Here is a 27918-nt window from a genome sequence, read left to right as displayed (position 1 = left end):
TGCCTGTATGACCTCCCTACAACGCCTGGGCATGCTCCTGATGAGGTGGCGGATGGTCTCCTGAGGGATCTCCTCCCAGACCCGGACTAAAGCATCGTGGCGTGCAACGTGGCGTTGGTGGATGGAGCGAGACATGATGTCCCAGATGTGCTCAATTGGATTCAGGTCTGGGGAACGGGCGGGCCAGTCCATAGCATCAATGCCTTCCTCTTGCAGGAACTGCTGACACACTCCAGCCACATTGTCTTGCATTAGGAGGAACCCAGGGCCAACCGCACCAGCATATGGTCTCACAAGGGGTCTGAGGATCATCTCATCTCGGTACCTAATGGCAGTCAGGCTACCTCTGGCGAGCACATGTAGGGCTGTGCGGCCCCCCAAAGAAATGCCACCCCACACCATGACTAACCCACCACCAAACCGGTCATGCTGGAGGACGTTGCAGGCAGCAGAACGTTCTCCACGGCTTCTCCAGACTGTCACGTCTGTCACAAGTGCTCAGTGTGAACCTGCTTTCATTTGTGAAGAGCACAGGGCGCCAGTGGCAAATTTTCCAATCTTGGTGTTCTCTGGCAAATGCCAAACGTCCTGCATGGTGTTGGGCTGTAAGCACAACCCCCACCTGTGGACGTCGGGCCCTCATACCACCCTCATGGAGTCTGTTTCTGACCGTTTGAGGCAACACATGCACATTTGTGGCCTGCTGGAGGTCATTTTGCAGGGCTCTGGCAGTGCTCCCCCTTGCACTAAGGCAGAGGTAGCGGTGCTGCTGCTGGGTTGTTGCCCTCCTACAGCCTCCTCCACGTCTCCTGATGTACTGGCCTGTCTCCTGGTAGCGCCTCCATGCTCTGGACACTACGCTGACAGACACAGCAAACCTTCTTGCCACAGCTCGCATTGATGTGCCATCCTGGATGAGCTGCACTACCTGAGCCACTTGTGTGGGTTGTATACTCCGTCTCATGCTACTACTAGAGTGAAAGCACCGCCAGCATTCAAAAGTGACCAAAACATAAGCCAGGAAGCATAGGAACTGAGAAGTGGTCTGTGGTTATCACCTGCAGAACCACTCCTTTATTGGGGGTGTCTTGCTAATTGCCTATCACTTCCACCTGTTGTCTATTCCATTTGCACAACAGCATGTGAAATGTATTGTCAATCAGTGTTGCTTCCTAAGTGGACAGTTTGATTTCACAGAAGTGTGATTGACTTGAGATATATATATATATATATAGAGATATATATATATCTATATCTATATATAATATATATATATATATATATAGAGAGATATATAGATATATATCTATATATATATATAGATATATATATATATATATATATATATATCTATATATATATATAGATATATATATATATATATATATAGATATATATATAGATATATATATATATATATATATATATAGATATATATATAGATATATATCTATATATATATATATATATATCTATATATATATATATAGATATCTATCTATATATATATATATCTATATATATATATCTATATATATATCTATATATATATATCTATATAATATCTATATATATATATATCTATATATATATATATCTATATATATATATCTATATATATATATATATATATATATATATATATATATATCTATATATATATATATATATATATATCATGAGAGCGTAATCAGGCAGGTGATGGAGTCTGAGGCGCTGGTGAGCGTAACGATGGTGACAGGTGTGTGTAATAATGAGCAGCCTGGTGACCTCGAGTGCCAGAGAGGGAGTGAGTATACGTGACGTTGCCTTGTAGACCGTATTTTTCTCATTTGCTACCGCTACATGTACAGGTAACGGCCTCCATAATGGAACCCCTTGAATAAATAAGAGATACAAAGTATGCTGAAAGCAGTTTCTTAAACACAGATGTGGTTAATTAAGCGATTAACATCTCATCATGCTTATAGCCATGTATAAAAATGTTGGGCAGGTGTGAGAAAGCTAGTTGTGCTTTCTCACTGGTCCCATTTCACAGTATACACAGTGATATATAATTGCTTCGTCATATCACCAAACATTCGTTTTGGTTAAGTTACAAGTTTCATGTGTTTTGATCTAGTCCAAATAATTTCAAAACTTTAAATTAGATAACTAATAAACTTTATGTTGCTAGTCTGAAGCATTACTTACACATTTTTTTGTGTGAGATTTGTCTCCACAAATGTTTGGCGTGGTCATGGTCTGCTCATTAAGAAGGAGCACTCCATTACTAATTGGGGGGGAGAGTTTCTGCTCTATATATTCTATATATATTTCTGTATCGTACAGGTTATAGTATCTCAACTGTTACTGTAGAGTTGTTTGATCTTCCGTCTTTATATTCATTTGGCTAGTTTCAGTTTATTATTTACTTTGAGCCTGGTCCACCATCTTGTTGGATGATTTATAGATTTTGTAAATACCTGCACCTGCTCCAAGAGCCTTAAATAAATACAGTGCACGGGATCTTCTGCTTCCTGCCTCTCCTTGCTCACCAGATTAAGTAAGGGGCCTACCATCCACCCTTACAGCAGGCCATTATTTTGGCTATTGATTTGGCTCCCATGGCTATCCCTGCATAGGATGACAATGCCCCCATCCACCACCATCAACAAAACATAAAATTAGGGAATTTCTTGTTTGAAAATATGGTGTCCCATCCCTCCAATAGAGTTGCAGACACTTGTAGAATTTATGCCAAAGTGCATTGATGCTGTTCTGGCTCATGAAGGCCCAGTGCCCTATTAAGACACTTATGTTGGTGTTTCCTTAAATTTCACAGTTACCTGTATGTTCCTCATGTTAAATTGACTGCAGGATGTATTGCACTACTAGAATTAGTCACTCATGGGTTGGTTGCTCTTTGTAAATACATTGTCTCCACTACCACACTTGTCAGTTTGAACTAAATCAGTGCTAATCTGAATTAGGGCTGGGAGGTATACATTTTTTTACTATATACCGGTATTGATGCAAGGACCGGTTTAGGTTTTTACTTTACCTTCTATAACCTTATTTCAATGTTTGGTTTGTTTAAATGTGATGCGCTACTCAGCCGCGTGTAATGTCCATTTTTATAGTTTACTTTGCTACTTGAGTCGTCTCTCTCCTCTCCCTGCCGCTTTCCACACAGACCTTGCCCGTCCCTTGTCACTCAAGCTCAAGGATCGCAGATGTTACTCGACCACGAGAACACTTGCGTTCAGTCTGCATGGTCAATGGGGCACATGCAACAAAATGATGACGACGATGCTGTTTCCACTTTGCTCCTTAATTTAAATCCACAAGCATTCTATAATTGCACTGTTTGTTTCTTACTGTCTATAAACAGCTAGTTTGTTGCCAAATTATGTAAACTGCTAATGCTAATCTCACGTTAGGTGGTGCCCACTTATGAGAATAATTGTTCTATTTCCATGATTCCAACAGTTTCTTACAGCTTAAGTGTTTTGATCTAAATCACAAGTCAATTGCAATATTTAGTTAAAATAAGGTCTAGATTTTTTGCCCATCCGTACAGCCCTAAGTGGCAGTGTGGTCTGAAATGAGTGCAGGAAATTGATAATGCTGAAAAACATTTTTGGTTGAAGTTTAATTGAACAGTATAAAACTATCAGAATAGAAAGCCCCATTTTGAAATCACTTAGAATGTATGTGTTGCCACCCTAGGGACAAGCGCTACTCATAAAGCAAATGTCCAACTTTTATTATTCAAAAACATAAAATACTGAAAAAAATGTGAGAAATATTGTAATATGATATTTTGGTCATATCGCCAGCCCTAATCTGAATCCATTTCCAACCCCAGCTTGCTTTGCAATGCATTCAGTTAATTAGTATGAGTGAATATTCTCCAATTACAGCGGCGAAAGGAACTACCTTATTTGCCAGGGGTGTGTTGTGTAGTGCACCGGGTGGATTTTATCTTTTGTTAACCAATCTATTCAGCTGAAAGGCTGGGAATTGCCAGATACTCACAATACGATATCACAATTCTTAGGTGCCAAAACGATGTGTTGAGATTCTATATGTATTAAGATTTGATATTACAAACATATTGCTCACTATATGTCGGCTACAGAAAGACGAGAGAGCAGGAGGAAATAGTATAAAAAATATCAATATAATATTGCCAAAAATAATATTGCGGTATGTAACTCAATTTCTTCCAATCACTGGTGAAGTATGAAATGCTGAGGGCACCAGCACCTGTGTGCCTAGATGTTTCCATCACCACCGCACCATGCTGTGAGCGTGTGTGCCTGTAAGTATAGCTTTTGTGTGTACTTGTGTAGCCTGTTGGTGTGTATGCAAATAGCCCTGTGAGCCTGTCACAGTTCGCCCAACCAGACCTGCTCTAGCATTCAAGAGTGATGACAACTATATCCCTCGCACCTCCACTTATAGTCGTCCACCCAGAGGTGACGGTGAAACTTTGCAGCTCAATGGTGTGATGCTTAAAAAAACAGGCTCTTTGACCAATTTAGTTAATTATACCTTATGTCATTATTTCTCTGAAATAATTGTTTGTCCGCACAGGTTTCAGGGGTGCAGTTTTCTTCCAACTACAGAGTAAAGTCTAATGGGTTGGATATACAGGAGTAGCCTCTTCTCTCTTTCAGCAGAATTTATCTTTCAAGATAATTTAAGCCATAGCCAAATTTATATTTTTCCTACAGTTTAGGGAAGGTGTGTGCACTTGCAGTTTCAATCATTTCAGGAGCCATCATCAAATATGAATATTGTCAGGGACACCCAGGGACATGTTTTAATCTAGGACTCGAGCCTGCCAGGGATAATGCAACAAGGTTTCAGGGAAATGCTTGCAAAAACAAACACTTGGTAACATTTTTTTTTTACTAACTTTCCCTCTCCCTCCAATTGTCTCAAACTTTCTCATCTGCTTCTTACTGAGGCATTCAAAGCGTCTGTTATTGCCAAACACCATCACTTTGGGCTCAACTCCCCATGTCGTTGCAGTATAATGTAAACACATTTAATGAACACAGACTCCTGATGGTTGATGACATGGATCTGTAGTATGTTATTGGAGGAGGATGGAGGAAGTAAGCATTCATTCCCTGCTAGAACTGTATAATTCTGAAGGTGTGAGAATCACATTTGTTTACAGTAGAGGCAGGGTGCCGCACTCATGTGCAGTAATTGTTTATTGGATGTTTTTTTTAGGTGTCGGTGTGTTTGCCCGGGGGGGTTGTGAGGACCCCACGTAGATCAATGGCAGAGGGGTAAGAAAGGATTTCGCTGCCTGTGCCCTATCCTTGAGAGAAATGCTATTGTTTATTTTAATACCATATAGATTTTAATTACTTGTTTAGTAGGTATGTAAAGGTTCACCAAACTCACGGTTCAGTAGTATTGTTGTTTTGGGGTAACTGTTCGGTTTTGGTACTGTAGTTGATTTTTGTTTATTTCAGAAAATACAAAGTGTTGGTATTCCTGATTCCATATATGATCATGAGTCATATAATGCCTGATGAGAGCACAATCAGGAATAACATCACTTTGTATTTTCTGAAATTAATACACGATTACTCTGTAACATTAAAACACAGTGCATTATGTGTATGAAATCAATATGTAAAAATGGCTCAGACATTATATAGGCCTATGCCATGTTTTCTTACAAAGAGAAAAACATGCGCACCAATGTCTGTAGCAGGTTACTTCTAATTTCCCACTCCGAGGTAATGTGATGGGCTATCTCTGTAGCCCTTGAGCTCCTTCCATCTGTTGTCATTGCAACACAGGGTGCGTTGGCCAGTTCATTGACAACTTTGGCTTTAGCTTGCTTATATAGAGCTGGTACTAACCGTTTTCTCAAATGGGTTGGAGAGGGCAAAGTTAATAACGTAGCTATAGCACTTTCACAAGGTGCTGAAATCGGTTATTCTTCTCAACCACTGAGAATGGGCGCATATCCCCAGCTATTAACATAACTATCGCTCTTGTTATTTATTTGGCCTGGTCAGAATCCCCTGCAAACGGCTGCTTGAATGCAGAGGTGTGGGAGTTTTTTTTTTTTTTTGCCTTACCGTCTTGCTTCGCTGGTAGGAATACTCAAATCTAATTTTATTTGTCAATTTTTTTTGGTCTTTTAATTTTTTTTAACCTTTTTATTTAACTAGGCAAGTCAGTTAAGAACAAATTCTTATTTTCAATGATGGCCTAGGAATAGTGGGTTAACTGCCTTGTTCATGGGCAGAACAACAGATTTTTTTTACCTTGTCAGATTAAATCTTGCAACCTTTCGGTTACTAGTGCAACACTCTAACCACTAGGCTATCTGCCGTCACATGCGCCGAATACAACAGAAATGCTTACTTACAAGCCCTTAACTTCTTAGGGCTGCAATCCCGTTAACGGAATGATATGACAACAGCCAGTGAAAGTGCAGGGCGCCAAATTCAAAACAACAGAAATATCATAATTTAAATTCCTCAAACATACTTACTTACTTATTTACATACATACTTACTTACTTACATACTTACATCTTATACCGTTTTAAAGGTAATCTTGTTGTTAATCCCACCACAGCGAAAGCACTACAAACGATTGTTAGGTCACCACCAAGCCACTAAAAAACACAGCCATTTTTCCAGCCAAAGAGAGGAGTCACAAAAAGCAGAAATAGAGAAAATGAATCACTAACCTTTGATGATCTTCATCAGATGACACTCATAGGACTTCGTTTTACACAATACATGTATGTTTTGTTTGATAAAGTTCATATTTATAGAAAATAATCTCAGTTTACATTGGCGCGTTACGTTCACTAGTTCCAAAAACATCCAGTGATTTTGCATAGCCACATCGATTCAACAGAAATATTCCACAGTAAATGCTTGATATGTTCGATAATGTCCATTATTTATGTCCAAGTCGCTACTTTTGTTAGCGCGTTAGGTACACATATCCAAACGCTCGTGCAGGTCCAGCCGAACGTCGGTCAAAAAGTTATATTACAGGTCGAAGAAACATTTCAAACTAAGTATAGAATCAATCTTTAGGGTGTTATCATAAATCTTCAATAAAGTTCCAACCGGAGAATTCCTTTGTGTCTAGAGAAGCAATGGAACGCAGGTCGATATCATGTGGAATGCGCCTGACCAGGAAATGGCTCTCTGGCAGTAACCTGACTCATTCAGCTCTTATTCAGGCCCACAACACAGTAGAAGCCTCATTCAAGTTTCTAAAGACGGTTGACATCTAGTGGAAGCCCTAGAAAGTGCAACTTCATCCATATCCCAATGTGAATTCAATAGGGCCTGGGTTGAAAATCGACCAACCTCAGATTTCTCACTTCCTGTTTGGATTTCTTCTCAGGTTTTTGCCTGCCATATGAGTTCTGTTATACTCACATACATCATTCAAACCGTTTTAGAAACTTCAGAGTGTTTTCTATCCAATACTAATAATAATATGCATATATCAGCAACTGAGACTGACGAGCAGGCCGTTTACTCTGGGCACCTCTGGGCACCTTTCATCCAAGCTACTCAATACTGCCCCTGCAGCCATAAGAAGTTTTAACCAACAATGCAGTTTGCACTTAGGCAGCCCCCCCCCCAAAAAAAATATGTAAGTAAGAGATAAGAATAACAAATAGTTAAAGAACAGCAGTAAATATCAATAGCGGGGCTATATACTGGGCGTACCGGTACAGAGTCAATGTGCGGGGGGTGCACCGATGTTGAGGTAATTGAGGTACAATGTACACGTGGGTGGTGTTGGTGTAAATGTGTCAACATGTTTGAGGTGTTGGCAGCTGCGTAGGCTATTCTCATTAAGAAGTGGCAACATACCCACTCTTTCCATCGCCGTTGCAGTCTACTGTGAAGCCAAAATGTTCCCTAACTGGAGATTTAAACGTTGGAGAATCGTCCTGGTTTATCGACCCCACCACTCGCCATCGTACAGAACTATACTGAACAGGAATATAACCGCAATAGCCAACAATTTCAATGATTTTACTGCGTTACAGTTCATATAAGGAAATAAGTCCATTTAAATGAATTAATTAGGCCCTAATCTTTGGATTTCACATGACTGGGCAGGGGCGCAGCCATGCGTAAGCTTGAGCATCTATCTGTATGTTGTCCTATTTGGTTGATTAGGCCAAGCATTCCTTGATAAACAATTCTTCATCACTAATGCATAATGCATCAAATATTTTATCTTGTCGTAACTATCTCTTTAGAAACACATTTTGTTCACTAAAAGACTTGCAGAAGAGACGGGTCAAAACCTTGTTTCTCCCCCTTAATTGACTGCTACGGTCAATCAATCAAATACACCTAGACAGTAGAATTCTCTCAAGCTTTCTTTACATCGCACTACCTCTTTACACTATTCCTCTGTAAGGCATGTACTGTGGTCCAACATACCCCCACCTTTCCCACACACTCACTCCTACACAAACACCTACACACACACTCTGGTTGGGTTGTGATTTTATTGCGGGGGGGGGGGGGGGGGGGGGGGGGGGGGTTGGTTATGAAGTGGGAGGGATGGGGGGGGGTAGGTAAACATCCCTTGGCTCCTCTCAACGCCGTGGGCTCGGGCTGTATCGCTAATAAAGAGCTCAATTTAGCCAGTGACGTGCCGCGAGCTCAGCCGAGCCACCTGAGTGGCTGAGCCCGGCTCTGACATCATACAGCCCAGTCGTTGATTTGGCTCTGTCTCCGAGGCTTCGGAGTGAGAGTCTCAACCCAACCATGGGCTCTGGCACTTAGGCAGCCCGGCACAGACAGAGCGAGATTGCGCTGCAAAGAGAGGAAGAAAGGAAGAAAGAAGGGGGCTGTCTCGGGGACAATTCTCTGAGCAGCAACTTTCACAGCCAATGCAGCCTCTGGTACTATGGAAACTAAACCCCTGACCAATGGAAATAATGGTGGCTACAATGTGGCAGGTGAGTGATATGTGCTGTGCACGCTCCGCTCGAGAGGTGCAAGTACCTACCAGAACAATGTCCAATATATGAGCACCCTGTGTAAGTGGGTATTGTCTTTGTACATAGAGAAATAAACCTGAGACTGTTTGAGCATGGCTGTAGTATTCAGCAATTTGTAGTGAGAGAGCAGAGTTTGCCGGGGAAATGCTGCGGCTTTTCTAGAAGTTCACAAGCTTTGCGTTCGAAAAAGGAGGAATATGATTAGCTGTCTGGAGCTTTGTGAGTTTTTTGCACCAAGGTTGTATTTGGCCATAGTCCCATTAACTTCCCCTTTGAAAATATTGTTATTTGCGCTGCTGCGACGTTGTTTCTTTCCCAAAGGGCTTTTTCCCTTAGGATGGAGAGGGGGAAGGAAGCGGTGCGCTTGAACCCCTGCTGAGATCTTTTGATGTGTGCTGAATAGCACCACGACACTCGGACCCAAGCTGCTCAGTCCCTCTCTAAAACCTTACTCGCTGTGCCATGCTTGGACCAGGAGGGAAATGCATGCAACAGTAAGACAGTCTCCATCTCTCTCCTTCAATGGCGTTGTCAATTTGTGACACGGTGGCTTTTTTCACACCGGAAAAGTTGTTGAGTCTAATGGGGCGTGGAATATGCAGATCTTTTGCAACTCTGAATATTATTACATTGTCTGGTAGGAGTGCGCTTACTATTTTTATTCTGTAATTTTTGCAATTCTACTAGTAAGTGCTCAATCAGCTCATAAGCCATTTAGAAGTGTAGAGGTTTGCTGTTTTTGTCTTGTGCCTCTGTCAGCATTTTCATGCTCATTTCTGTGTCTCCAGGTGTGTTTGTTTCCTCAATCGTCCTCTGGCTGGCTGATGAATTGGTTATTATCCCTGTCATAGATTATTCTATAGCGTTACGAGCTTGGCTTTATTTGCTAATAGTTCACTGGTAATTGCTCTTATTCCATTTCCCCATATGATACCTTAGGGGACTGTTAGCAAATTATTTTTATGCTAAGTGTGTGCGAACTGTGTCGTAATTGGTAGAGTGGGGCCACTTGTATTTAGTTTCCCTGAATACTATGCATCTAATTTCTGTTAAATGGGGCAATCAGAGTTCTGGTAAAGTGGGACAAGGTTACGATGGGAATGGAGTCCGTCAGACCACCACTGGCAGCGCACACCTAACGGCTACTCTGAGTCAGCCATTCTCATCAATTCCCCTCCAGTCTTCAACTCATATCCTTTTATCTCTACTGATCGGACATCTAATGAAGGGGACAAGCGAAGGATTCTAATTTGATGCCTAGCCCAAATGTCACTTGCCATCAGTGAGCTTTGGCTCCCATCACAGTCCCAGACGGCCGGAGCGAGGCGACAAGGGTCGTTTTCAGAGTCTGGCTAATGATTCAGTTCAGTCTCCTCCAGCCTCACTCTAAGAGGGGGTTGAAATTAATAACATAACGGAACCCAATGCTACTGCAAGCCACAATGCCCCAGAGATGCACTCCAGAGATGGCGTTTAACATTGCCCAGAAACCTGGCGTAATTGCATTATGATTGGGGCAAAAGGCAGGGGAATATCTGGCTCATGAAGGCAATTAAGTGGTGTAATTGCTATATGGATGTAGCCGGGGAGGGAGCGTAGCCCGGCGCACTGCGCTCTAACCTCCGCAGGAAGTCCTCATTAGTGAAAAGTAGCGCTCCTTTGTGTGCTGAGTGTCGGCTGCTGCCGTCCAGCAAAGGAAAGAACTGCACCAAGATTTTGATCCTTATCCATCCTTCCTTCCCTTATGTTTCATTCATTCTTTCTCCTCTTTCTCCCCCGTTGGTAATTGAAAGGAAGCTAGAGGTAGCCTCACCTCTGACGGCAGCCCTGAAGTCACCTGGCCCATCTATTAGGAAACTCACACAGCAGGTGAGAGATTCACCATGTCTCCTCTCTCTGCTGGATGAGATGATGGATAGTGGATATTGTGATTTGCTATTGAAGTCATAAGTGTAGCTCGATGTACTGTAAATTAGAGCTGGGACGATCAATCAAAATGTATCAATACCGACCATTTATCGAGGACATTTTTACTGATATTAATAAGAACGATAAGTAGCCTTTACTAGAGGAATGTGAAGTTTGAAATAAAATAAGTCTGCTAAAAGGGGCTATTGCTAACGGGACAATGATAGACACATTTAAAGTAGTAGTTTTAAGGGTAATATAATAAAAAGTAATTGGTGCACATTAATGTTAAACTTATCGTTCAATGTATCGTTATCGTGGTAATTTCATTGCATTTATGGTGATATGGATTTTTGTCCATATTGCCCCGCACTACTGGGAATTCTCCCATCTCATTTTTGATAGCCCTGGCTCGGACATAGATATAGACTTCTTTATTCCTGCATTCAATAAAAAAAAATGTTTGGCCGGCAAGACTCTGCTTTTGATCACGGCTTTGTGTTTAAGCAGATGGAAATGAACAGCACCACTGGGGTCTGAGAGTTGAACCTCCCGCCTCGGGGGCATTTAAAAAAAAAAAACTCCCCTAACTCAGAGAGCGTCATTAAAGAAAGCACCCTGGGGCTAGAGGTGGACTGTCTTTTGAGCCTTCTGAGTGTTGAATGCACAGGAATCTTAGAGTCTGTCAATGGAACGTTGTACTTCTTGGCGCAGTTCCAAACGGAAGCCAGGGAATTACATATTTCAGATGGTGCTGTATGTAAGGGAAGGGGTCACGGTGGGAGTAAAACGGGGCAGTTACGGAGTTGGCATCACTATGGTATTTTTCTTTTAATTTTGTGTTTTAAATGTGTGTGTGTAGTTAAGGCACAGTTGTGTCAGGCTTCAGAGCACCCCCCCTGCCCCCCTCTTCTTGCAATTTATATTTCGTTCTGACGTCAGCCAACTGTCAATCATCCGTAAATATAATTGGCTATGAAAAAATAGTTCACCCAGTGCTGATGGGGATTATTAATAAGGACGCCATCCCCCTGTGTGTGGGTGGTTAAAAAAAAGAAAGAAAAAAAAGAGAAACTCTCTCCAGGTCTATGTGCTTAAAAGATAACAAAGGTTGAAAGGAAGGAATTTAATTAAAGTTTTCATCTCCCTCAGTTCTTATTTCAATATCACAAAGTATTCTAATCTTGCAGAATTATATAAATTTACTATTTTATTCTTGACCCCAAAAATGTTTCCTTGTTGCATTGTCATAAATGCTTTCCCCACAGATAAAGGGTAAAATGTATTTTTGGTGAGTCACATGCTTTCATAAGAAGGAAATATTGTTTACCTAGTTTATATTCTGGAAAATAAAATTGTATGTTCATGGTTAGTTAACACATGATTGGACTGTCACAGACAGATCAGTCCATTTGTCTCTGTGGTTTATTACGGTGTCAACTTGCAGATCGACCGTAGCGGACTGCTCCCGCTTTCCTCTCCTCCTGCCCATGTTCGTGCCATGCTTCGTCACTATTTAAGTCTATAGGACACCTCCCTGCATGGGTCCCAAATGGCACCCTATTCCCTATATTAGTGCACTACTTTGGACAGGCCCTGGTCAGAAGTAGTGCACTATACAGGAGTAAGGTGCCATTTGGGATGCTACCCTGCCTCTTGTTTTGTACACAGCAGGGATGAGGAAGCAGCAAACAGCTTATTTATCCAGCCTGACAAAATCAATACCGTTTCCACTCTTAGCTGTCACTTGTTGACACCAACACAGATCTCATTTATATCTCCAACATCCATTCGCCGACTGGATGACCGATCGGAAAGAGAGAGGCATGCACACACACAAACGCACGTTACAATCACTCACAAACTCGCCACTTCCAACCTTATTTGTACTCTTAGTTTTCCCTCTGCTCACTGGTCGGCCACAGTTGGTTGAGCAGCTCGATGTAAATCCTTAACAACCTAAGCATTCCTCGAGTCAACTGTGAGGAGAAGAGATGGCCGGTGCTGTCTCTGTCTGGCTCCGGCTAGCTGCTCGGATAGAACACCCTGGCCAATTAGTGTGAAATGTGGACTCAGACCCCCCCATTGAAGAGGAAAGAAGGAAAAGTAACAAAATACAAGCCCCTGGAGGAAGATCCATGAAGCTCCATGAATTGGACCTTTTGCGTCTCCAAGGGGGAGGGGGGGAGGGGATGCCCTTTGCCTCTTTAATATTGTCCATCTGTCATCCACAAAAGCATTTGTGTGAACCAAGTCACCTTGTGAGGTGAACAAGCATCTGCCGTAGAAATGATGCACTCATAAATTCATAAGAAAACACAAACCACAAGCATATGGACAGACACCGAAAATTCTACGGAACGTCCAGTCATTGCTCCGGCTGAGACCAGAAGTCCCAGAAGAGTCATGTGACTACAAGGCTCAACATCCAGGGTCAAGAAAGACCTGCTTCTTAGCTGTTCCACTGCACGCACCACAAACTTGTTTAATGGAGGTTGATCCTCATGGGGCCTCAGTCAGGCAGCACTGGTCCTCCCACTAGAAGAGACGGTACTGTACTCTCCTCTCTACCACCAGCCCTCCACCACCAGCCCACCCCTTCTCTCAGCCCGGGGGAGCCTCCATCTGTGGCCACTCCAGAGCAGGGGCGTGGGAGGGAAAAGGTTGGCCAGGCATGCTCTCCTTGCTCTCCTGACGCTGGATGTGCTGCGGAAAAAACGGGAGGGGGTGGGGTGGTGAACTACTGAGCTCTCATGAATTCCAGAACTGCTCTTGTCTGGTCGCATTAAAAGCATAATTGTCCTTGAGTGTGAGTCCGCTTAGAGAAGAGGTGGGAAAATATGCAGAGTGTCTCGTTCAGCCCCTCGCCGACGTCTGGTCCCTGTGACCCCCCCCACAGCGCAGCTTGCGTAGTTGAGATGTGGAGGGCTTATGGCAGGCTGTCACTCCCAAAAAGCACAGGGCAGGCAGCCCAGACAGCAGGAGGCCTGGGGAAAGAGACTGAGCAGAGGGACTTGTGACAGACACCACACGCCCTGTTGACAGACAGGAGGCTGCCGCACACCGACAGACGGGGGTGTGTGTGTGTTGACAAGCATTTGTGTGACCGTAAGTGTGTGTGTGAGACACTAAAAGTCAACCAGACACGCGCACACACCTGTCCTCTCTACTGACAGCCCCCCACCAGCCCTGGGCTACAGATCTCATGAATCCCAATCAGGCGAGGCCATCGGAGGATTAAATAATGCAGCAGCCTCTGCTTCAGCTCTGCGCTACCTCCATTAGCCTGATAAATGTGCTACGTTGTCAGTCAGGTACACAGCAAGTGTTTGCTTAGCTGTACCCTGCCATTCTCAAGTCAACACGTCCCAATGATCTCAGGCCTCTATTTGGACTGGTATTTCCACTGCTGAATTCTGCTAAAAATGTGAATTGAGAAGCACCAACAGAGTCATCTGTCCAGTGTAGAGCAGATCAGATAACTGTTCAGTAAACTGGACTGAAGAGAGAGACTAGATTTAGGATGAACTAGCTACCATGACGCCATGCTTCTTGGTGCCCATGGCAACCTCTACGAGGTGACACAGTGCCCGGTTACCTGGGGCTCCGTAGGGCTATGAGGTGAGTTGGAGCCATTGTTAACTGGATTATGGAGCGAGCTGGAAATCCACTTGACCTCCTGGCCAACCCCTCTGACTGGGACTTCCTCCACGCAGCTTCTTAACCCAGAAGAGAGCAGAGTTTAGCGGGGTTAGAGCGTGGCGGAGCTCTGAGGGAGCTGAGAGATGGAAACGTTAGCTCTCTGTGACAGCCTCCTGCACTGCAGTTTGGCCTCCAACCACAGGAGAGTAAAGAATCAGAGAAGCAACAAATCCACGTCTTCTCAGCTAGACAGTGGCCGTTCGGTCAGCCAAATAGAGTTGATTTAAAATGATTGTTTTAGTATCACTCCTACTCTGTGAGTGTGTATGCAACTGATAACTTCAACACCCTGTTCTACAAATATGTTAAAGATGAGTTTACATTTAAATACATAAATCACCAGTGAACACACATACTAACAAACCATTCTCTCTCTTCCTCCCTCCACCTGTCTCTCTCCCGCTCCCCAGGTCACTGAGGGGCATGAGAGCCTTGTCGGAGGCCAGCGCTGTTGCTTGCCGGACCCAGTGCTGGTGACGGGGACATGGGCCTCTTCCTCAGGGCTTCCAGCACGACCCAGCTCCACACAAGTCAGAGCCTCAGCCACCAACTGGTCCAGCACCACCCAGACACCAACGGCAGCAGCACGCAGAGGGACCCCGCCTCAGTGGGTCTCGCCCTTCTCTTCGGCGCTGCCACTGACCTGCAGGCCAAGCACCGCAGCCGGTAAATACACACACACACAATCAGACATCACTCGCATCACAGACATTACAGCCTCTGCAGTAATAGTCACAGCCCATGTCTCAGGACAAAGCATTAAAAAGGCAGTCCATTTCAGACTAGAGATGGCAGACTGGATAGGCAGGGTAGAGCGGGCAGTGACAGCCAGAGAGACTGGGTGGGAGAGAATAGGATGCCAGTGTGGTGACAGGTTGCCAGATAGGAGATAACGCAGGGAGATTGCTTCTCCCGTTTTCACGATAAGGAAGATCGGGATCCCTGGAGGCCTCAGTGCTGCTTGCAGTCTCTACAGGCCCACATATGGGAGTGTCACCACCACCGTGTCTTTCCTCCCTGCGAGGCAGGCAGCCTGGCAGGCAGAGCAGTCACAGCTCGCTGCACCATCTGGCCATGCTGACGTCCGCCCTGGCACCAGGCACGCACTGTCAGGCAGGACCACGGTGTGAGTAGAGGAGCGTCACACACACAGGAGTAGAGCACATCTCACCCTCTATAGTGTTAATGGAAGCGCTTCAGAAGCCACTGATTCTCATTAGCACCTTTGAGCTGGCTGGGCTCTCCTGAGGGCCAGGTGCTGCTCACACTCTCAGGGACACGGTTTTCATCAATTTAGGGGTGTAGGGAAAGGGGGAGAGGTTAAGAGTTTAAAATTATGCATTATTACACAGTTGGCTATAATATTGGGTGATTTGTCATTGAGGAAACTTCATTGATCTGTTAGTACAAATAGCTGCTGCTGAAACAGTAGCCTCGGGGAGGACAGGCAGTGGCTGAGGCTGACCGAAGGAACCGTGTCGTGTGTTGTCCATCTCTTTCTGCTCTCTAGGTCTCGAGCTCTTGGTAGACGAAGCTCCAAGTAGCCTTCTCTAATGAGGATGTCTGATACTGTCACTGTAAAGGAGACTAGCGCCACTATGAGAGGTGTGGAGACGGAGGAGAGCCACCATGCCAGTGCCACACCGACACCAGCGGGGGGAGAAGAACCAAGCCTGACCAAGACAAACGGCAGGGAGCAGGCAGAGACCCCGCCACAGGCCAAAGCTCAAACCCAGCTCCAACCCGAGATTCAACCAGAGAGCTGCTGCCAAGACAAGAACGAAACTCAGGTAAATCTCATCACAGAGCAGGGTTGTATCTTACCACCTGGGCCCCACACCGTCCCGTACCAGTCAGCCTTTTACATTTTTTTTTTTTACCAATGCCTGCAACCCCCCCTCCCCACAAAATCAACCATCCTTCCCAACACAATTTCCGTATCAAAGTATGGCATGTCCGTTGACGGGGTTGGGTTATGTACCAGAGGACTACACTAAATGTATATGCAGCGAGAAATGGTAGGGGACTAGTGAGACAGACGTGTGAGGGTTGGGGGTATCGGTGGGCTTTGTAATGGTTAGCAGAGCGGGGAGAAATAATTGCTTTCTGATACAGCACAGGCTCAGGGGCCCTGGGGAGTCCCTGGCAAAGCACAACCAATCAATTGTCAGATAATTGAGTTGTGAGAACCCGCAGAAGCGGTGTACCGCAAAACCACTACTCAGTTATCATACGCTTGAAGGTTAACCTTGTGGAGGTTTTATATGGCAGGCGGCCTATATCGTTTTTTCTCTCCCATCCTCTGACAGGTAGTGCGTGAAAGATTTGAACAGCTAGGCTAGTCTCCTTTCATGCTGTAACATTTCCCTCATGCTATCCCCCTTTCTGAAAAGCCTTGACCCTTTTCATATCTCAGCACCACCAGTCTTCTCTCAACCTGTCTCCATGTGTATAGGTGGTTATATATGGTATTACAGCAGTCAGAGGAGAGCTGTGTTTGAAATGGCACCCTATTTACTATATAGTGCACTATTTTCGATTAGGGCCTATAGGGCTCTGGTCAAAAGTAGTGCACTTTATATGGAAAAGATTGCCACTTCAGTTGTATCTTAGCCTGGCTGCCCCCCCCCCTTGTAAAGGTGGTTGTATAGTACTAAAGGCAGTTGAGATAAGGGGGAGGGGGGGATATACCTGTAAGGGAATGGAAAGGCCAGGAGCCATGCAGTCAGTCTGCTGAGGAGATCCATGCAAGAGCGGAAAAGCAGATAATCTCGATCTCAAATCCCAGTTTATCCACAAACTTCTCCTGTATCACCCCTAGGGGGATGGGGAGGCGGAACAAATGCCTTTACTGCCATCTGTCTCCTCCACTTTGCAGATCGAGGCGCCTCACTGCACACAAGGTGCTGTTTTAGATGTGTGTGCAGGAGAGAACAGTTATTTTACAATTCCCCGCGGCCGTTCTTCCAAGTCTAGAATTCAGAGTAGCATGGAGGGCAAGGAACACTTTCTTTCCAAATCCTCTACCACAGTGACTTATTTAGACTTGGGTATAATTTAGCCTGATGCATTAGGGCAAACAAATTAAAATGTTATTGTGCATCAACCATTAATAAATAAGGGTTAGAATCTGTTGGATATTTAGGCAAAAGAAAAGGTTGCATCTTAATATTTCTTCATTACAAAAACATTTAATGGATCTGTTTTTGTAGAGATGGATTAAATGGTTTCAAGAGCAGATTCTCATCTTTACTATGTAATTGTCCTCAGTCATTTTGTTATTAAGGGGACTCATCCCAGGGCTTACAGACAATGAGACCCTTGTCTCATGTGATCCATTTTGTCTCATTGCCTACCGTACAGCGGCAAACACCGGGACAGATGGGAAAAAGGCCCAAGGTACAGTGGCAAGAGGCATGTCTGTAACAGTGTTTGCTTGATGAACCCCACCATCTAATAGCTGACAATGAGTTGTTTTTCCCTTTTAATTTACACTGCCTGCACCCCCCCCCATTTTGTGTAGTATATATTTTTTACGCTTTTTTTAAGCTTGTGATTTTCAGTTATTCAAGTGTAAATTCTAATGCATTAGAATCATGACGAGTGATCTAACCAGTGACCAGTTAATGGTCAATCTAACCTAGGTGACCGTGTGCATGGTGTTGTCTTGAGCTTGGGTTGCCATGCCAGTGTGTGCCGTGCTTGCATGGGAATTCTGGATTCTTTTAAAAATGTTCCTTCTGATACCCCTCCCTCCATGCGCTTGGTTTGTGGTGTGTTTTCAAACTCTGCCTGCACCGTATTTGTCCCATCCTGACTCTCTTCTTAACCCTCACCACTCTCCAATCCCCTGTCTAACTCAAAGTTAAAGTTAGTTCGGAGCCTGGCTGTTTGCGAAGAGTCCTCTCCTCCTCCCCCTATTACCACTGATCTGCCTCGAGAACACAAGGTAAACTGCAAATCCCCCACGCCCCTCCTATGACAATTCACTGCCCCTCCCCAAACCATCAGCTGGTGTCAACCATAATTTCATTGCATATTTATACCCCACAAGTGCATCTCTTTTAATAGTGAAACGTCAAGAAAGAGGTTCACAAGAAATTCCTGTAGTTTCCACACCTCACCAACAGTTCCCCTCTTTGGTTATCTTCAGCTTCCAGAACAACATTTTCCCCGCAACAAAAGCTTCAGAAAGGAATTTGTTTGAATAACACGACGTTTCCAGTTGCTTGAAATGATTTTTGACTATTGAAGCACCTACCTTGTTTCAGGTCACTCATCACATGATTCATATTTAGCTTTACATGCTGACCAGACCGGACACGTCGCGTGCGCAAGCGTCGCAAAATAAATGTAGAAATCAATGTTATTCAATTATTGCACCCACACTGCTCGGGCGCGCCAACGAGCGTCTGTGTTGCCAAGGGCTAAAATAGAACTCCTTTCTATTTCTGACGCAGATCGTGCTGCAAGTCCTGCCTCTCCCATTTCCTCATTGGTTTATAGAAGCAGGTACCCACATGCCATCTCCTCATTGGCTATACCCACGTGGGTGATTGAAAGACTAAATGTTTTGCCGGTTGTCGTGGTAATTCTATGAAAGTGTAGATGCCAATCACCATTTAAGTTCAAAGATGAAAAAGCCTGGAAGGAGGAGAGATGACTAGAAACGATTCGGTTGGCCGTTTTATGTGTGGATTAATTGTCGGAGTAGAGGACCTTGTGCATTTCAGGTAAAATAACAACTCAATGTTTATATCCCTGGACAAATTAGCTAGCAACAGCAAGCTAGCTAAATAGGACAAATTAGCTAGCAAGTGCAAGCTAACTAGCTAAATTGCCATACATGTTTAATGCTTTTTGACCTGTCCCCAAATTAATGTCATTGGTTCAGAGTTTGTTTTGATATTTTAACCTGCGTGTCGTGATCGCGTTTGGTGTAGGGGTACAAAATAAATTTATGCACGATAGTGCACGATGGCGCACGTGCGCAGCCGGTTTGGGTTCCGTGTTAGCTGTGGTCTAGATTCTCACATTTTTTTGTTCAACATGAAATCAGATTTTTTTTTTAAGACCCAAAAGGTCATACTAGAATTAGCCTATTAAAATAATTGGTTTTAATCTGACAGCAGGGGTTCAAATCTGTTGAATTATTTGAATGCAAGCTTCTGTAGAACACGTTTGTTTTATTAGGTGTTAGGCCAACTTTCTTTCATTCCACCCATTCCATAATAGAAATAGTGTCTCGTTTAACTGGTTTACTGTATAAAAACCCTAAATCAGGAGCAGTATGGAAACTCCCTGACTGTGTGAGTGAATTAAACAAATGCTTGTCAAATTATCTCCCACCTGTGAAAGAATACGCTTGGCAGGGTGTCACGAAGACTCATTCAGTCAGATTTATGCCCTTGAACTGGTGTGTGATTGAGATTTCCTTTCCCAGGAGTTTTTCCCCCCACTCTATTCACTATCCTTCGCTCTCTCGCTTTCACTCAGTCTGTGCAGCATCAAAGCGTTGTTAGCAAGCTGTAACTCCCCTAGGCTAGTACTTTTTACAGGGGCATTTTTTTTCTTCTTCCAATGTAAACATAGCAGATTTCCCCATTTAAAAAAATTAAATAAAAAATAAAAACATTTGCTGTCCCTCGGCCTCGTTGTGTGCTTGTTTTACTTCTACTTTTGTATTGACCAAAAGATTAAATGAAAGCCTTTCTGGGTGCTTCAGATTCTTAATCAGAGAAAGAGTAGGCTGGGCTACTCTGTAGGGTGTGAATGCTCAAGATCATAGCATTAAACTGATAACCTTTAGGACACATGGGCTTTCCTACCATGCCACCCTACTAGCTACCTAATCTGTACATTTGGAAAGTTGGTGGGGTCGTTATCATTATCCTGATGGATAGCTCCTTAAGGAAGATAAATCACCTAATCCCATTTGTTTCATTATAAAAGGTGACTCCAACAGTCTTTTATTTTGAAGGATGAAGTTGAGATCCAGGTCTCCCAGTCATTTGACAAAGAGGAGGTGCCACCCATCAAGGATGAGGAGGACAAAGGTGTGGAGAAGCTGCTAGAGAAGACTGAGAGGATGCCCAGGAAGATGCTGTCCAGAGGTAGGCATTGTCTGCGTCCCCTATGGGCCCTGGTCCAAATAAGTGCACTAAATACAAAATAGGTTTCCATTTGGGACACACATCATCCTGTGTGGGTAAGCACCGGCTATTGTCTGGAATCAGAGGTTTCTCAGACGTTGTAAAGTTGATTTAAAATAAACCACAATAACAGCTTTCTCAGTCAGCACTCAATGAACCTTCAACATTTCTGTAAAATTAAGTGAAAAAGCAATGGATGGTCTTATGTCCTACAAGTTCAGCTTACTTTAAAAAAAAAAATATTTCTTGCTCATTAATGCTCTAACTTTTGCGAAGTTTCTGCGAAATGAGGAGACACAATAGAAAAGTTTTTCTTTAATGCCTATTTTTCCCCTCCAGATTCCAGTCAGGAGTACACAGATTCTACCGGGATCGATATCCATGAATTCTTAGTAAACACATTGAAAAACAACCCCAGGTGTGTACCCATGCTAGTCATTTGAAAATATTTAGTCTGTTCCCACAAGCCCAGCTGTTGTTCTCTTTCACTGGTGAATAAGCAAAGACTCATTCTCTAAAAGGTTTGAACACTTGGCATCTTCATCAGTCATCAGTTGCAGTTTTTTTCATACCCTGAGGTAATGAGATGGATGCTCAAATGACTAAACAGACTCCAAACTAATTCTCTCCATGTTCAATCCATTATATTCACAGGGACAGAATGATGCTGCTGAAGTTGGAACAGGACATTCTCGACTTTATCAGTAATAACGAGTGAGTAGCTCAGCTGAGTCAAGTTTTTTCTGGGTGCATTTCAACTGAATTTACGAGTCTCTTGTGTCTCGATTTGTTGAGGATTTTGGGGGGGGGGGGGGTGGTTCATTTAAACAGAATAAGCTGTTTCTGTTCATTTATTAAGCCTCATGCATAATTTCGTGTGATGTCTCTCTCTGCCTGGGGAGAACTAATGAGATTTCACTCCAGGCTATGTTGGACCGTTTTGCACAGAACGACTGTTCCTAATTGTCCTGTAGTCCCTCTTTGAATTATTGATTTGGTCCCCTGTACTCGCCCCTCGCCCTCTTCTCTCTGTCCTCTCCTCCATACTCCTCTCTCCCTGTCCTCTCCTCCATCCTCCTCTCTCCCTGTCCTCTCCTCCATCCTCCTCTCTCCCTGTCCTCTCCTACTCTTTTCCCATCCTCTCCCACTTCCTGTCCTCTCCCCCTGTCCTCTATCCTCTCTCCTCCCTGTCCTGTCCTCTCCTCATCCGCCTCCTCAGAAGCCAGAAGAGAAAGTTCCCTCCAATGACCTCCTACCACAGAATGCTGCTGCACCGCGTCGCCGCCTACTTCGGCCTAGACCACAACGTCGACCAAACCGGGAAATCTGTAATCATCAACAAAACTAGCAATACAAGAATGTGAGTAATCTCTCTCGTCCCTCTCTGCCACAACCAATAATTTAAATGTTCATCCCTACTCTTAATTCAAATGGCTAAGCCTGCAGAAATGTTCTGCCAAGGCAAAAGAGATTTTCCTTTGCAGCCCTCGAAATGAGTTTTTGGGGAAACGTAATTATCTGCGTTTTCAATATTGGGTGATGAAAGTTAGGAGGAGAGCAACAGCGTTTGAGGCGGAAGGGAGATGGTGTAAACATCTCAGGTTTCTTGGAACGAATTAGTACTACAACTCAAGTTTCCATTTTTTTTTTTCTCTTCCCCCCCATATCTCTCTCTCTGTAGCCCTGATCAAAAGTTTTCAGAACACATCAAAGACGACAAAACTGACGACTTCCAAAAGCGCTACATTCTCAAAAGGGACAACTCCGGCTCAGACAAAGATGACAACATGGTAAGATAGTCATTTGATGTGAGGCTCCCCAATACTAGACCTCATTATGATCAATTAGCTTCCAAGAAAGAAAGTTAAAATGTGAAAATAAATTATTTGCTTTTCTCCATGAAAGCCAGTAAAGTTTTAAAAAGACAAAACCCCATTTTGAAGAGTGTATTTCCTTGATGCGCCAAGCGTAGTCAATGGCCAAATGGTATTAATGGTGTCTTCACTACTAGCACAGCTCAGAATGTTTTTCCTCCATGCACAAAGTAAAAGCAGTAGTCAATGGACAAATGGTATTAATGGTGATTTGTTCAGCGTTTCTTAGAGTATATTCCCTTAGCCCTTTGTTACTGTTAACTAACAAACCATTGCTAAAGGAGACATTGGATGTATGTGTCAGATGTTAGTGCTAAAGCATTGTGTTGACGTGTCTAGATGCGGATGCGGCTGAAGGACGACCGGAGGAGTAAGTCTATAGAGGAACGAGAGGAGGAGTACCAGAGGGCCAGAGACAGGATATTTGCTCAAGATGTAAGAACCATCCCATAGAATTCCCTTAATATATAGTTTGAGTCAGTAAATACAAGTAGCGAACAGAGCTTATTTTATTCCAGGGTCCAGATGGCTTGGCTCTTGAAAAAAGGAAACAGGAGGATGATGCTTGTAACAGTACTCAGCAAAGGCGGCAAATGTTTAGGTAATTATCTCTCACCATAACATAGCCATGACAAATTCACCAATCTCTTACTCTCTGCTTAGGAAATGGTTATGCGATTAATTAGTTTATATCTCTTATAATAGCTAATAAATGTATAATCCCATAATGGTTTAAAATGGCTCCTTCCTCAGGTTAAAAGATGGCCGCCCGGCCAACAGTCGCCAGAGCAGCTCTGAGAACGAACCCAAGTACTCTGACCCTCGGCCGTGGAGCAGCACAGACTCTGACAGCTCCAACCGTAACCTGAGGCCAGCCATGACCAAGGCCAGCAGCTTCAGCGGCATCTCTGTCCTCATCAGGGGAGACAGCTCGGGCAGCAGCAAGAGCATGGGTCGCCTCTCTAAGACTGGTAAATAAATAACCACTACTTCCACTATCAACTAGCCTGGTTAAACCAGACTGAATGCCACCCTCCATGGTGAGTGCAGTGTTCAGTCTGGTTTAACCAAACTAACCACCAACCACAGTTCACTTCACTCTAAATCTCCACCTTTTATATTGGCCAATCAGCAGTGCAGCACCTGTCAAAACGGCCTGTCCATTAGAGGAGCGTCCAATTAGAGAAGCCATGTGACATGACAAAGGCAGATTCTAGAATAATGCCCATCATTCTATCAAAGGGTTTGAATGCTTTCAGTCTTTAAAGAGACAAATTCCCTATGACGACTCCTGCCATGTGAAATGGGTGCTTCACTGTGTGGTCTTGTGCTGTAGGTGTATTCTCAAACAGATGTCGGCAGATGAGGAAAACCAAACCATGCACATTTCATCTCCTGTCTCCTTGCGTTGATATAGGATGCTTTTTGTGTGCCCCCCCCATTTGATTTGATCAAGATATTGACGGAGCATTTTTCTTTTTGGCAACAGTGATGCAGGTCTTAGTGCATTGTCACACCTTGCTGGCATTTAACATACCACTCACATATTGACAGTGTGTACATTTTTGACAGTGTGCTTTCTAATGCGTGCCTTTCCAGCATACTTTCTCCTCTTATTACATTTGCCGCTCCTCCTCTCTCATTTTATTACAACCATTTGGTATCTGGAGTGTGAATTCATTGGTTATTACGTTCACAAAAAGAAGAGCCCCATCTCAAACATACAATGGTCAGTTTAATAGGTGAAGTAGCTAGCCAATTCAACAAAGCATTATTTTAGCATTTATGCATTTTCTCTTCCTTTCTTTGAACCATAGTTCTACAAATGTTATGGTAATATGCTATCAGTGGTTTGCCATTCTTTTAGAATTGTAGTAGAATGTCTTAGTCAATCATGTTTTATTTTGTTTACCTGACAGTGATTAGATTCTAGTCTTAATGATCTAATTATGTACAGTTCAAGAATCTATTAGTTTCATTAAGTGTTGTGTTCTGTTCTGCCCACCATGGACATGGTGGTGGTGCTTGGACACACAAAGTGAATAGCTAAATGAAGACGTTAATCAAGAAATTTATTGAATTGTCATTTAGAGCTGCTGACGATATCATCATCCTCTTTCTATTTTATGACCGCATCAGTCCCACAGGTAATTAGAATAGATCATTGGTTGTGTAGGTTTGGAATTTCAAAATTGACCTTTCAAAGTAGTGCGTTTCTTAATGAAAAACATTAGATTTCTACTTGGGTCAACTAAAGATTATTATGGCAATGGCCTCAACCATTGATGCATTATACAGTTAAAGGTGATTGTCTAAGCCAGACTAATATAAATATCCAATGAATTCAAGCAGCTTCTCCAGTAGATACCATCAGTATCTCCTTTGACCCTTGGCATGCATCTTACGACTGACTCCCTTTCCATCCCCATATAACAACTCTAAGCATGGTGTGTTAACTCTGCTGTGTCTGTAGGTTAAGGCTTTCCTTTTCCTTCCTTCCTTCCTTCCTTCCTTCCTTCCTTCCTTCCTTCCTTCCTTCCTTCCTTCCTTCCTTCCTTCCTTCCTTCCTTCCTTCCTTCCTTCCTTCCTTCCCTAGGTTCACTAGAGTCTTCTAGTAGTGTAGGGTCCTCCACGGGTTCGCTCTCTCGCTCCCAGCTGCCCCTCACCGTCCCAGCTCTAACCCAGGCTGGCCACCCTCACAACCACACCGTGCCCCCCTGCCCAGTGGCTTACCCAGCCACCTGCACTAGTAGTACTGTGACTTATGAGGCGGGAGGCAGGAGCGGCCCGGTGCCGCCACCACCAGCAAATACAGCTAACACTAGCTACTATTTGCTTCCCCTGGAAGCCACAGGGATACCGCCAGGGAGTATCCTGGTCAACCCACACACAGGTTGGTACCCTCTAACCCTACCATTGGACCAGGTTGGTTAGGAATAAGTTAGTTGTACAGTACGGGGGCTTGCGTGGGGGATGTAAAATGTGTCTTGTGTCCTGCCATTGGGTTTCTTTCACAAACCGATATCTTCTTCTTCAAACTAACACGACTCACAAACTCTCACAACTTGCTGCTTATTCCTTGACTGCTTTCTTCTTCTTGTGGTGCATAGAGAGACAGACAGCGTACTGTAGTTTGTAACGTTGGAGCCAGCTGGGGAGGGTGATGTATCTCGGGTGGGGTGGGTATCTGGAAGAAAAGTGGTGGAACGCCACAGCAGAACACAAGGCATTTCTTCATGCATTATTTATGATGTATTTGAGTTCTGAGTATTTTGGGGGAGGTGAAAATTAGAACTCGCTTTGATTGTCCTTTTAAATAGTAAACCCAACCGACAGAATGTGTATCACTTTCCTCAAATTATTTAGATTTGACACGGGAGTTGCTGTCTGAGGCGGCTTGCATTCAAATGAGGATCCGTCTCTCTGCTGCCCGCAGATGAGGTCAGAACAGAAGCACTTTGAAAAACGATAGCACGCTCGCAAGATCAATATTTCCCGACGTTGGTCAAAACAAATTCCCTAAAGTGTTGCTGAGACAAGGGATAATGGAGCCATACTGTACGGTGTTGAATATAGAAAAACTAGAGAGTAAGTCGGCGCTCTGATGTATAATGCATTCTTCTTCAGTCTGCTCGTTCAGCGGCCGACATAGAGAAGGTTAGTTCTTAAATATGCATGGGTCTGGCTGATAAGCCCGGGTATATGGAGCTGGCACTAATATGTTTTTCAAGAGCCAGTCAGGGGTGTGTAATTGCTTATTGACCTTTCTTAAGGACTTGGAAATGTCTTGTGTAGCACCCATGAATTAATTTAGCCACCTGATAGTTCAAAACTCAAGAGGAGTTATTTTCAGGTCCATGTGTGCGTCACACGTGCAAAAAGTTGAGGAAAACCCATCCTCTCACCACTGGCAAATGAGCCCAGAGTGCAAATGTATAGCCTATATATTTTCTTCTCAATAATTTATTATGACTCCAAATGTGTAGGAGAAAAAAAAAAAAAAAAAATGCTAATATAGTAGATACTCACCGATATTAGATTTAGTAAAATAAGAGCATGGCCAAACCCTCTCTAATCCTCGTAGTATATGAGTAACTGTAGAGCTCACAAAGCAAACATGTCTGTGGAGTGTGAAACCTTGTCCTTATGACAATGTATATTACCAACAGGCACTTCATTAGACGTGTGTAGAATACAAATGTAAGGAAAAAACACCCAAGATTTTACCAGGTAATGTGATATATAAGCCATACACTGGAGCTGAGTGTCTGCACTGCTCCGTGGCAATAACCTCCTTTCTGCATTAAAAAATACCTTCACAAAAGGATATTCGGCATTCGGAGCCAGCCTATTTCACAGTGAACCCTCAGAACCATCAATGCATTTTTCACCTGCGATTCAGAGGAGAAATGAGCCCTAGGAAAGAATGAGGGCAGAAATCTATCCTAGATGTTTCTTTCATATTCTCTCTACACAAGGTGCCTCCGCACACAATATTCTTCGTCTTTTTCCTGCTCATGCAAAGGTACACATTTATTATAAATATTTACTCACTTCACTGTGTGAATTCAGAAATAGGCTATGTAAATGAAGCCTTTTGGACACTATACTGTCTACAACTGCTGTAAGGATAATGCTAGCCAAATTACATTTCTGGATACCTAACAATTTGGCAAATTCATATCAAAGCGTTGAAGAATATGTTTAATGTTGATAATGGGGCCAATATCAATAGGGATGAAGAGAATGTTGACAATAATGGTTGATGTGATTTAAAAAGATGGTTCGTGTTGATTATAATGCTGAAAATTCTGATCATTAATGTGTTAATAGAGATACCAGTGCTGGTGGTTTTCCAGTGCGTTTCAGCCCTTCCTCTCTACCTACAGGCCAGCCCTTTGTGAACCCGGATGGCAGTGCTGTGGTATACAACCCCAACCACAGCATGGCTCCTCAGCATCAACATCATCAGCATCATAATCAGCAGGGCAGGACCCAGCAGCCCATGCTCCCTCCTCCACACCCTCCTGGCCGCCACCAACACCAGCCCACCAATCACAACCACGTACTCTCACAGGTCCGCTAACACCCTTTAGCAGGGCACTGAATTTAATTTGAGATTTAATTCAATTCAATTGAAGCATAGGAGAAAATGTAGATGTCACCGGCTTATTCATAACATTTACACATTACAAACCATTAACGTGCTTGTTTAATTCCTAGCAGGGCAAGGGAAAGTAGGAAAACAACTGATGTACATGTTCAA

At 43.5% G+C, this 27918-nt stretch overlaps 1 protein-coding gene across 1 annotated transcript in view; it reads left to right on the top strand.

Moving 5' to 3' along the window:
- Positions 1-8750: 8750 nt before the first annotated feature.
- LOC110520198 (R3H domain-containing protein 1-like) overlaps positions 8751-27918 on the top strand; it is a 35365-nt gene continuing 16197 nt past the window's right edge. Inside the window, 16 exon segments of the mRNA XM_090229927.1 lie at positions 8751-8974; positions 15037-15285; positions 16041-16054; positions 16210-16416; positions 17990-18025; positions 18492-18575; positions 20607-20739; positions 21118-21196; positions 21433-21492; positions 21998-22138; positions 22460-22568; positions 22992-23087; positions 23171-23253; positions 23406-23623; positions 25249-25545; positions 27542-27729. Of these exon segments, the coding sequence (XP_090086053.1) occupies positions 15111-15285; positions 16041-16054; positions 16210-16416; positions 17990-18025; positions 18492-18575; positions 20607-20739; positions 21118-21196; positions 21433-21492; positions 21998-22138; positions 22460-22568; positions 22992-23087; positions 23171-23253; positions 23406-23623; positions 25249-25545; positions 27542-27729 (1920 nt within the window). The 5' untranslated portion in view covers positions 8751-8974; positions 15037-15110.

Source organism: Oncorhynchus mykiss, chromosome 3, assembly GCF_057628025.1.
Source record: "Oncorhynchus mykiss isolate SJ-2025 chromosome 3, ASM5762802v1, whole genome shotgun sequence".
Lineage (NCBI taxonomy): Eukaryota > Metazoa > Chordata > Actinopteri > Salmoniformes > Salmonidae > Oncorhynchus > Oncorhynchus mykiss.
This window is presented reverse-complemented; position numbering and strand designations above follow the sequence as displayed.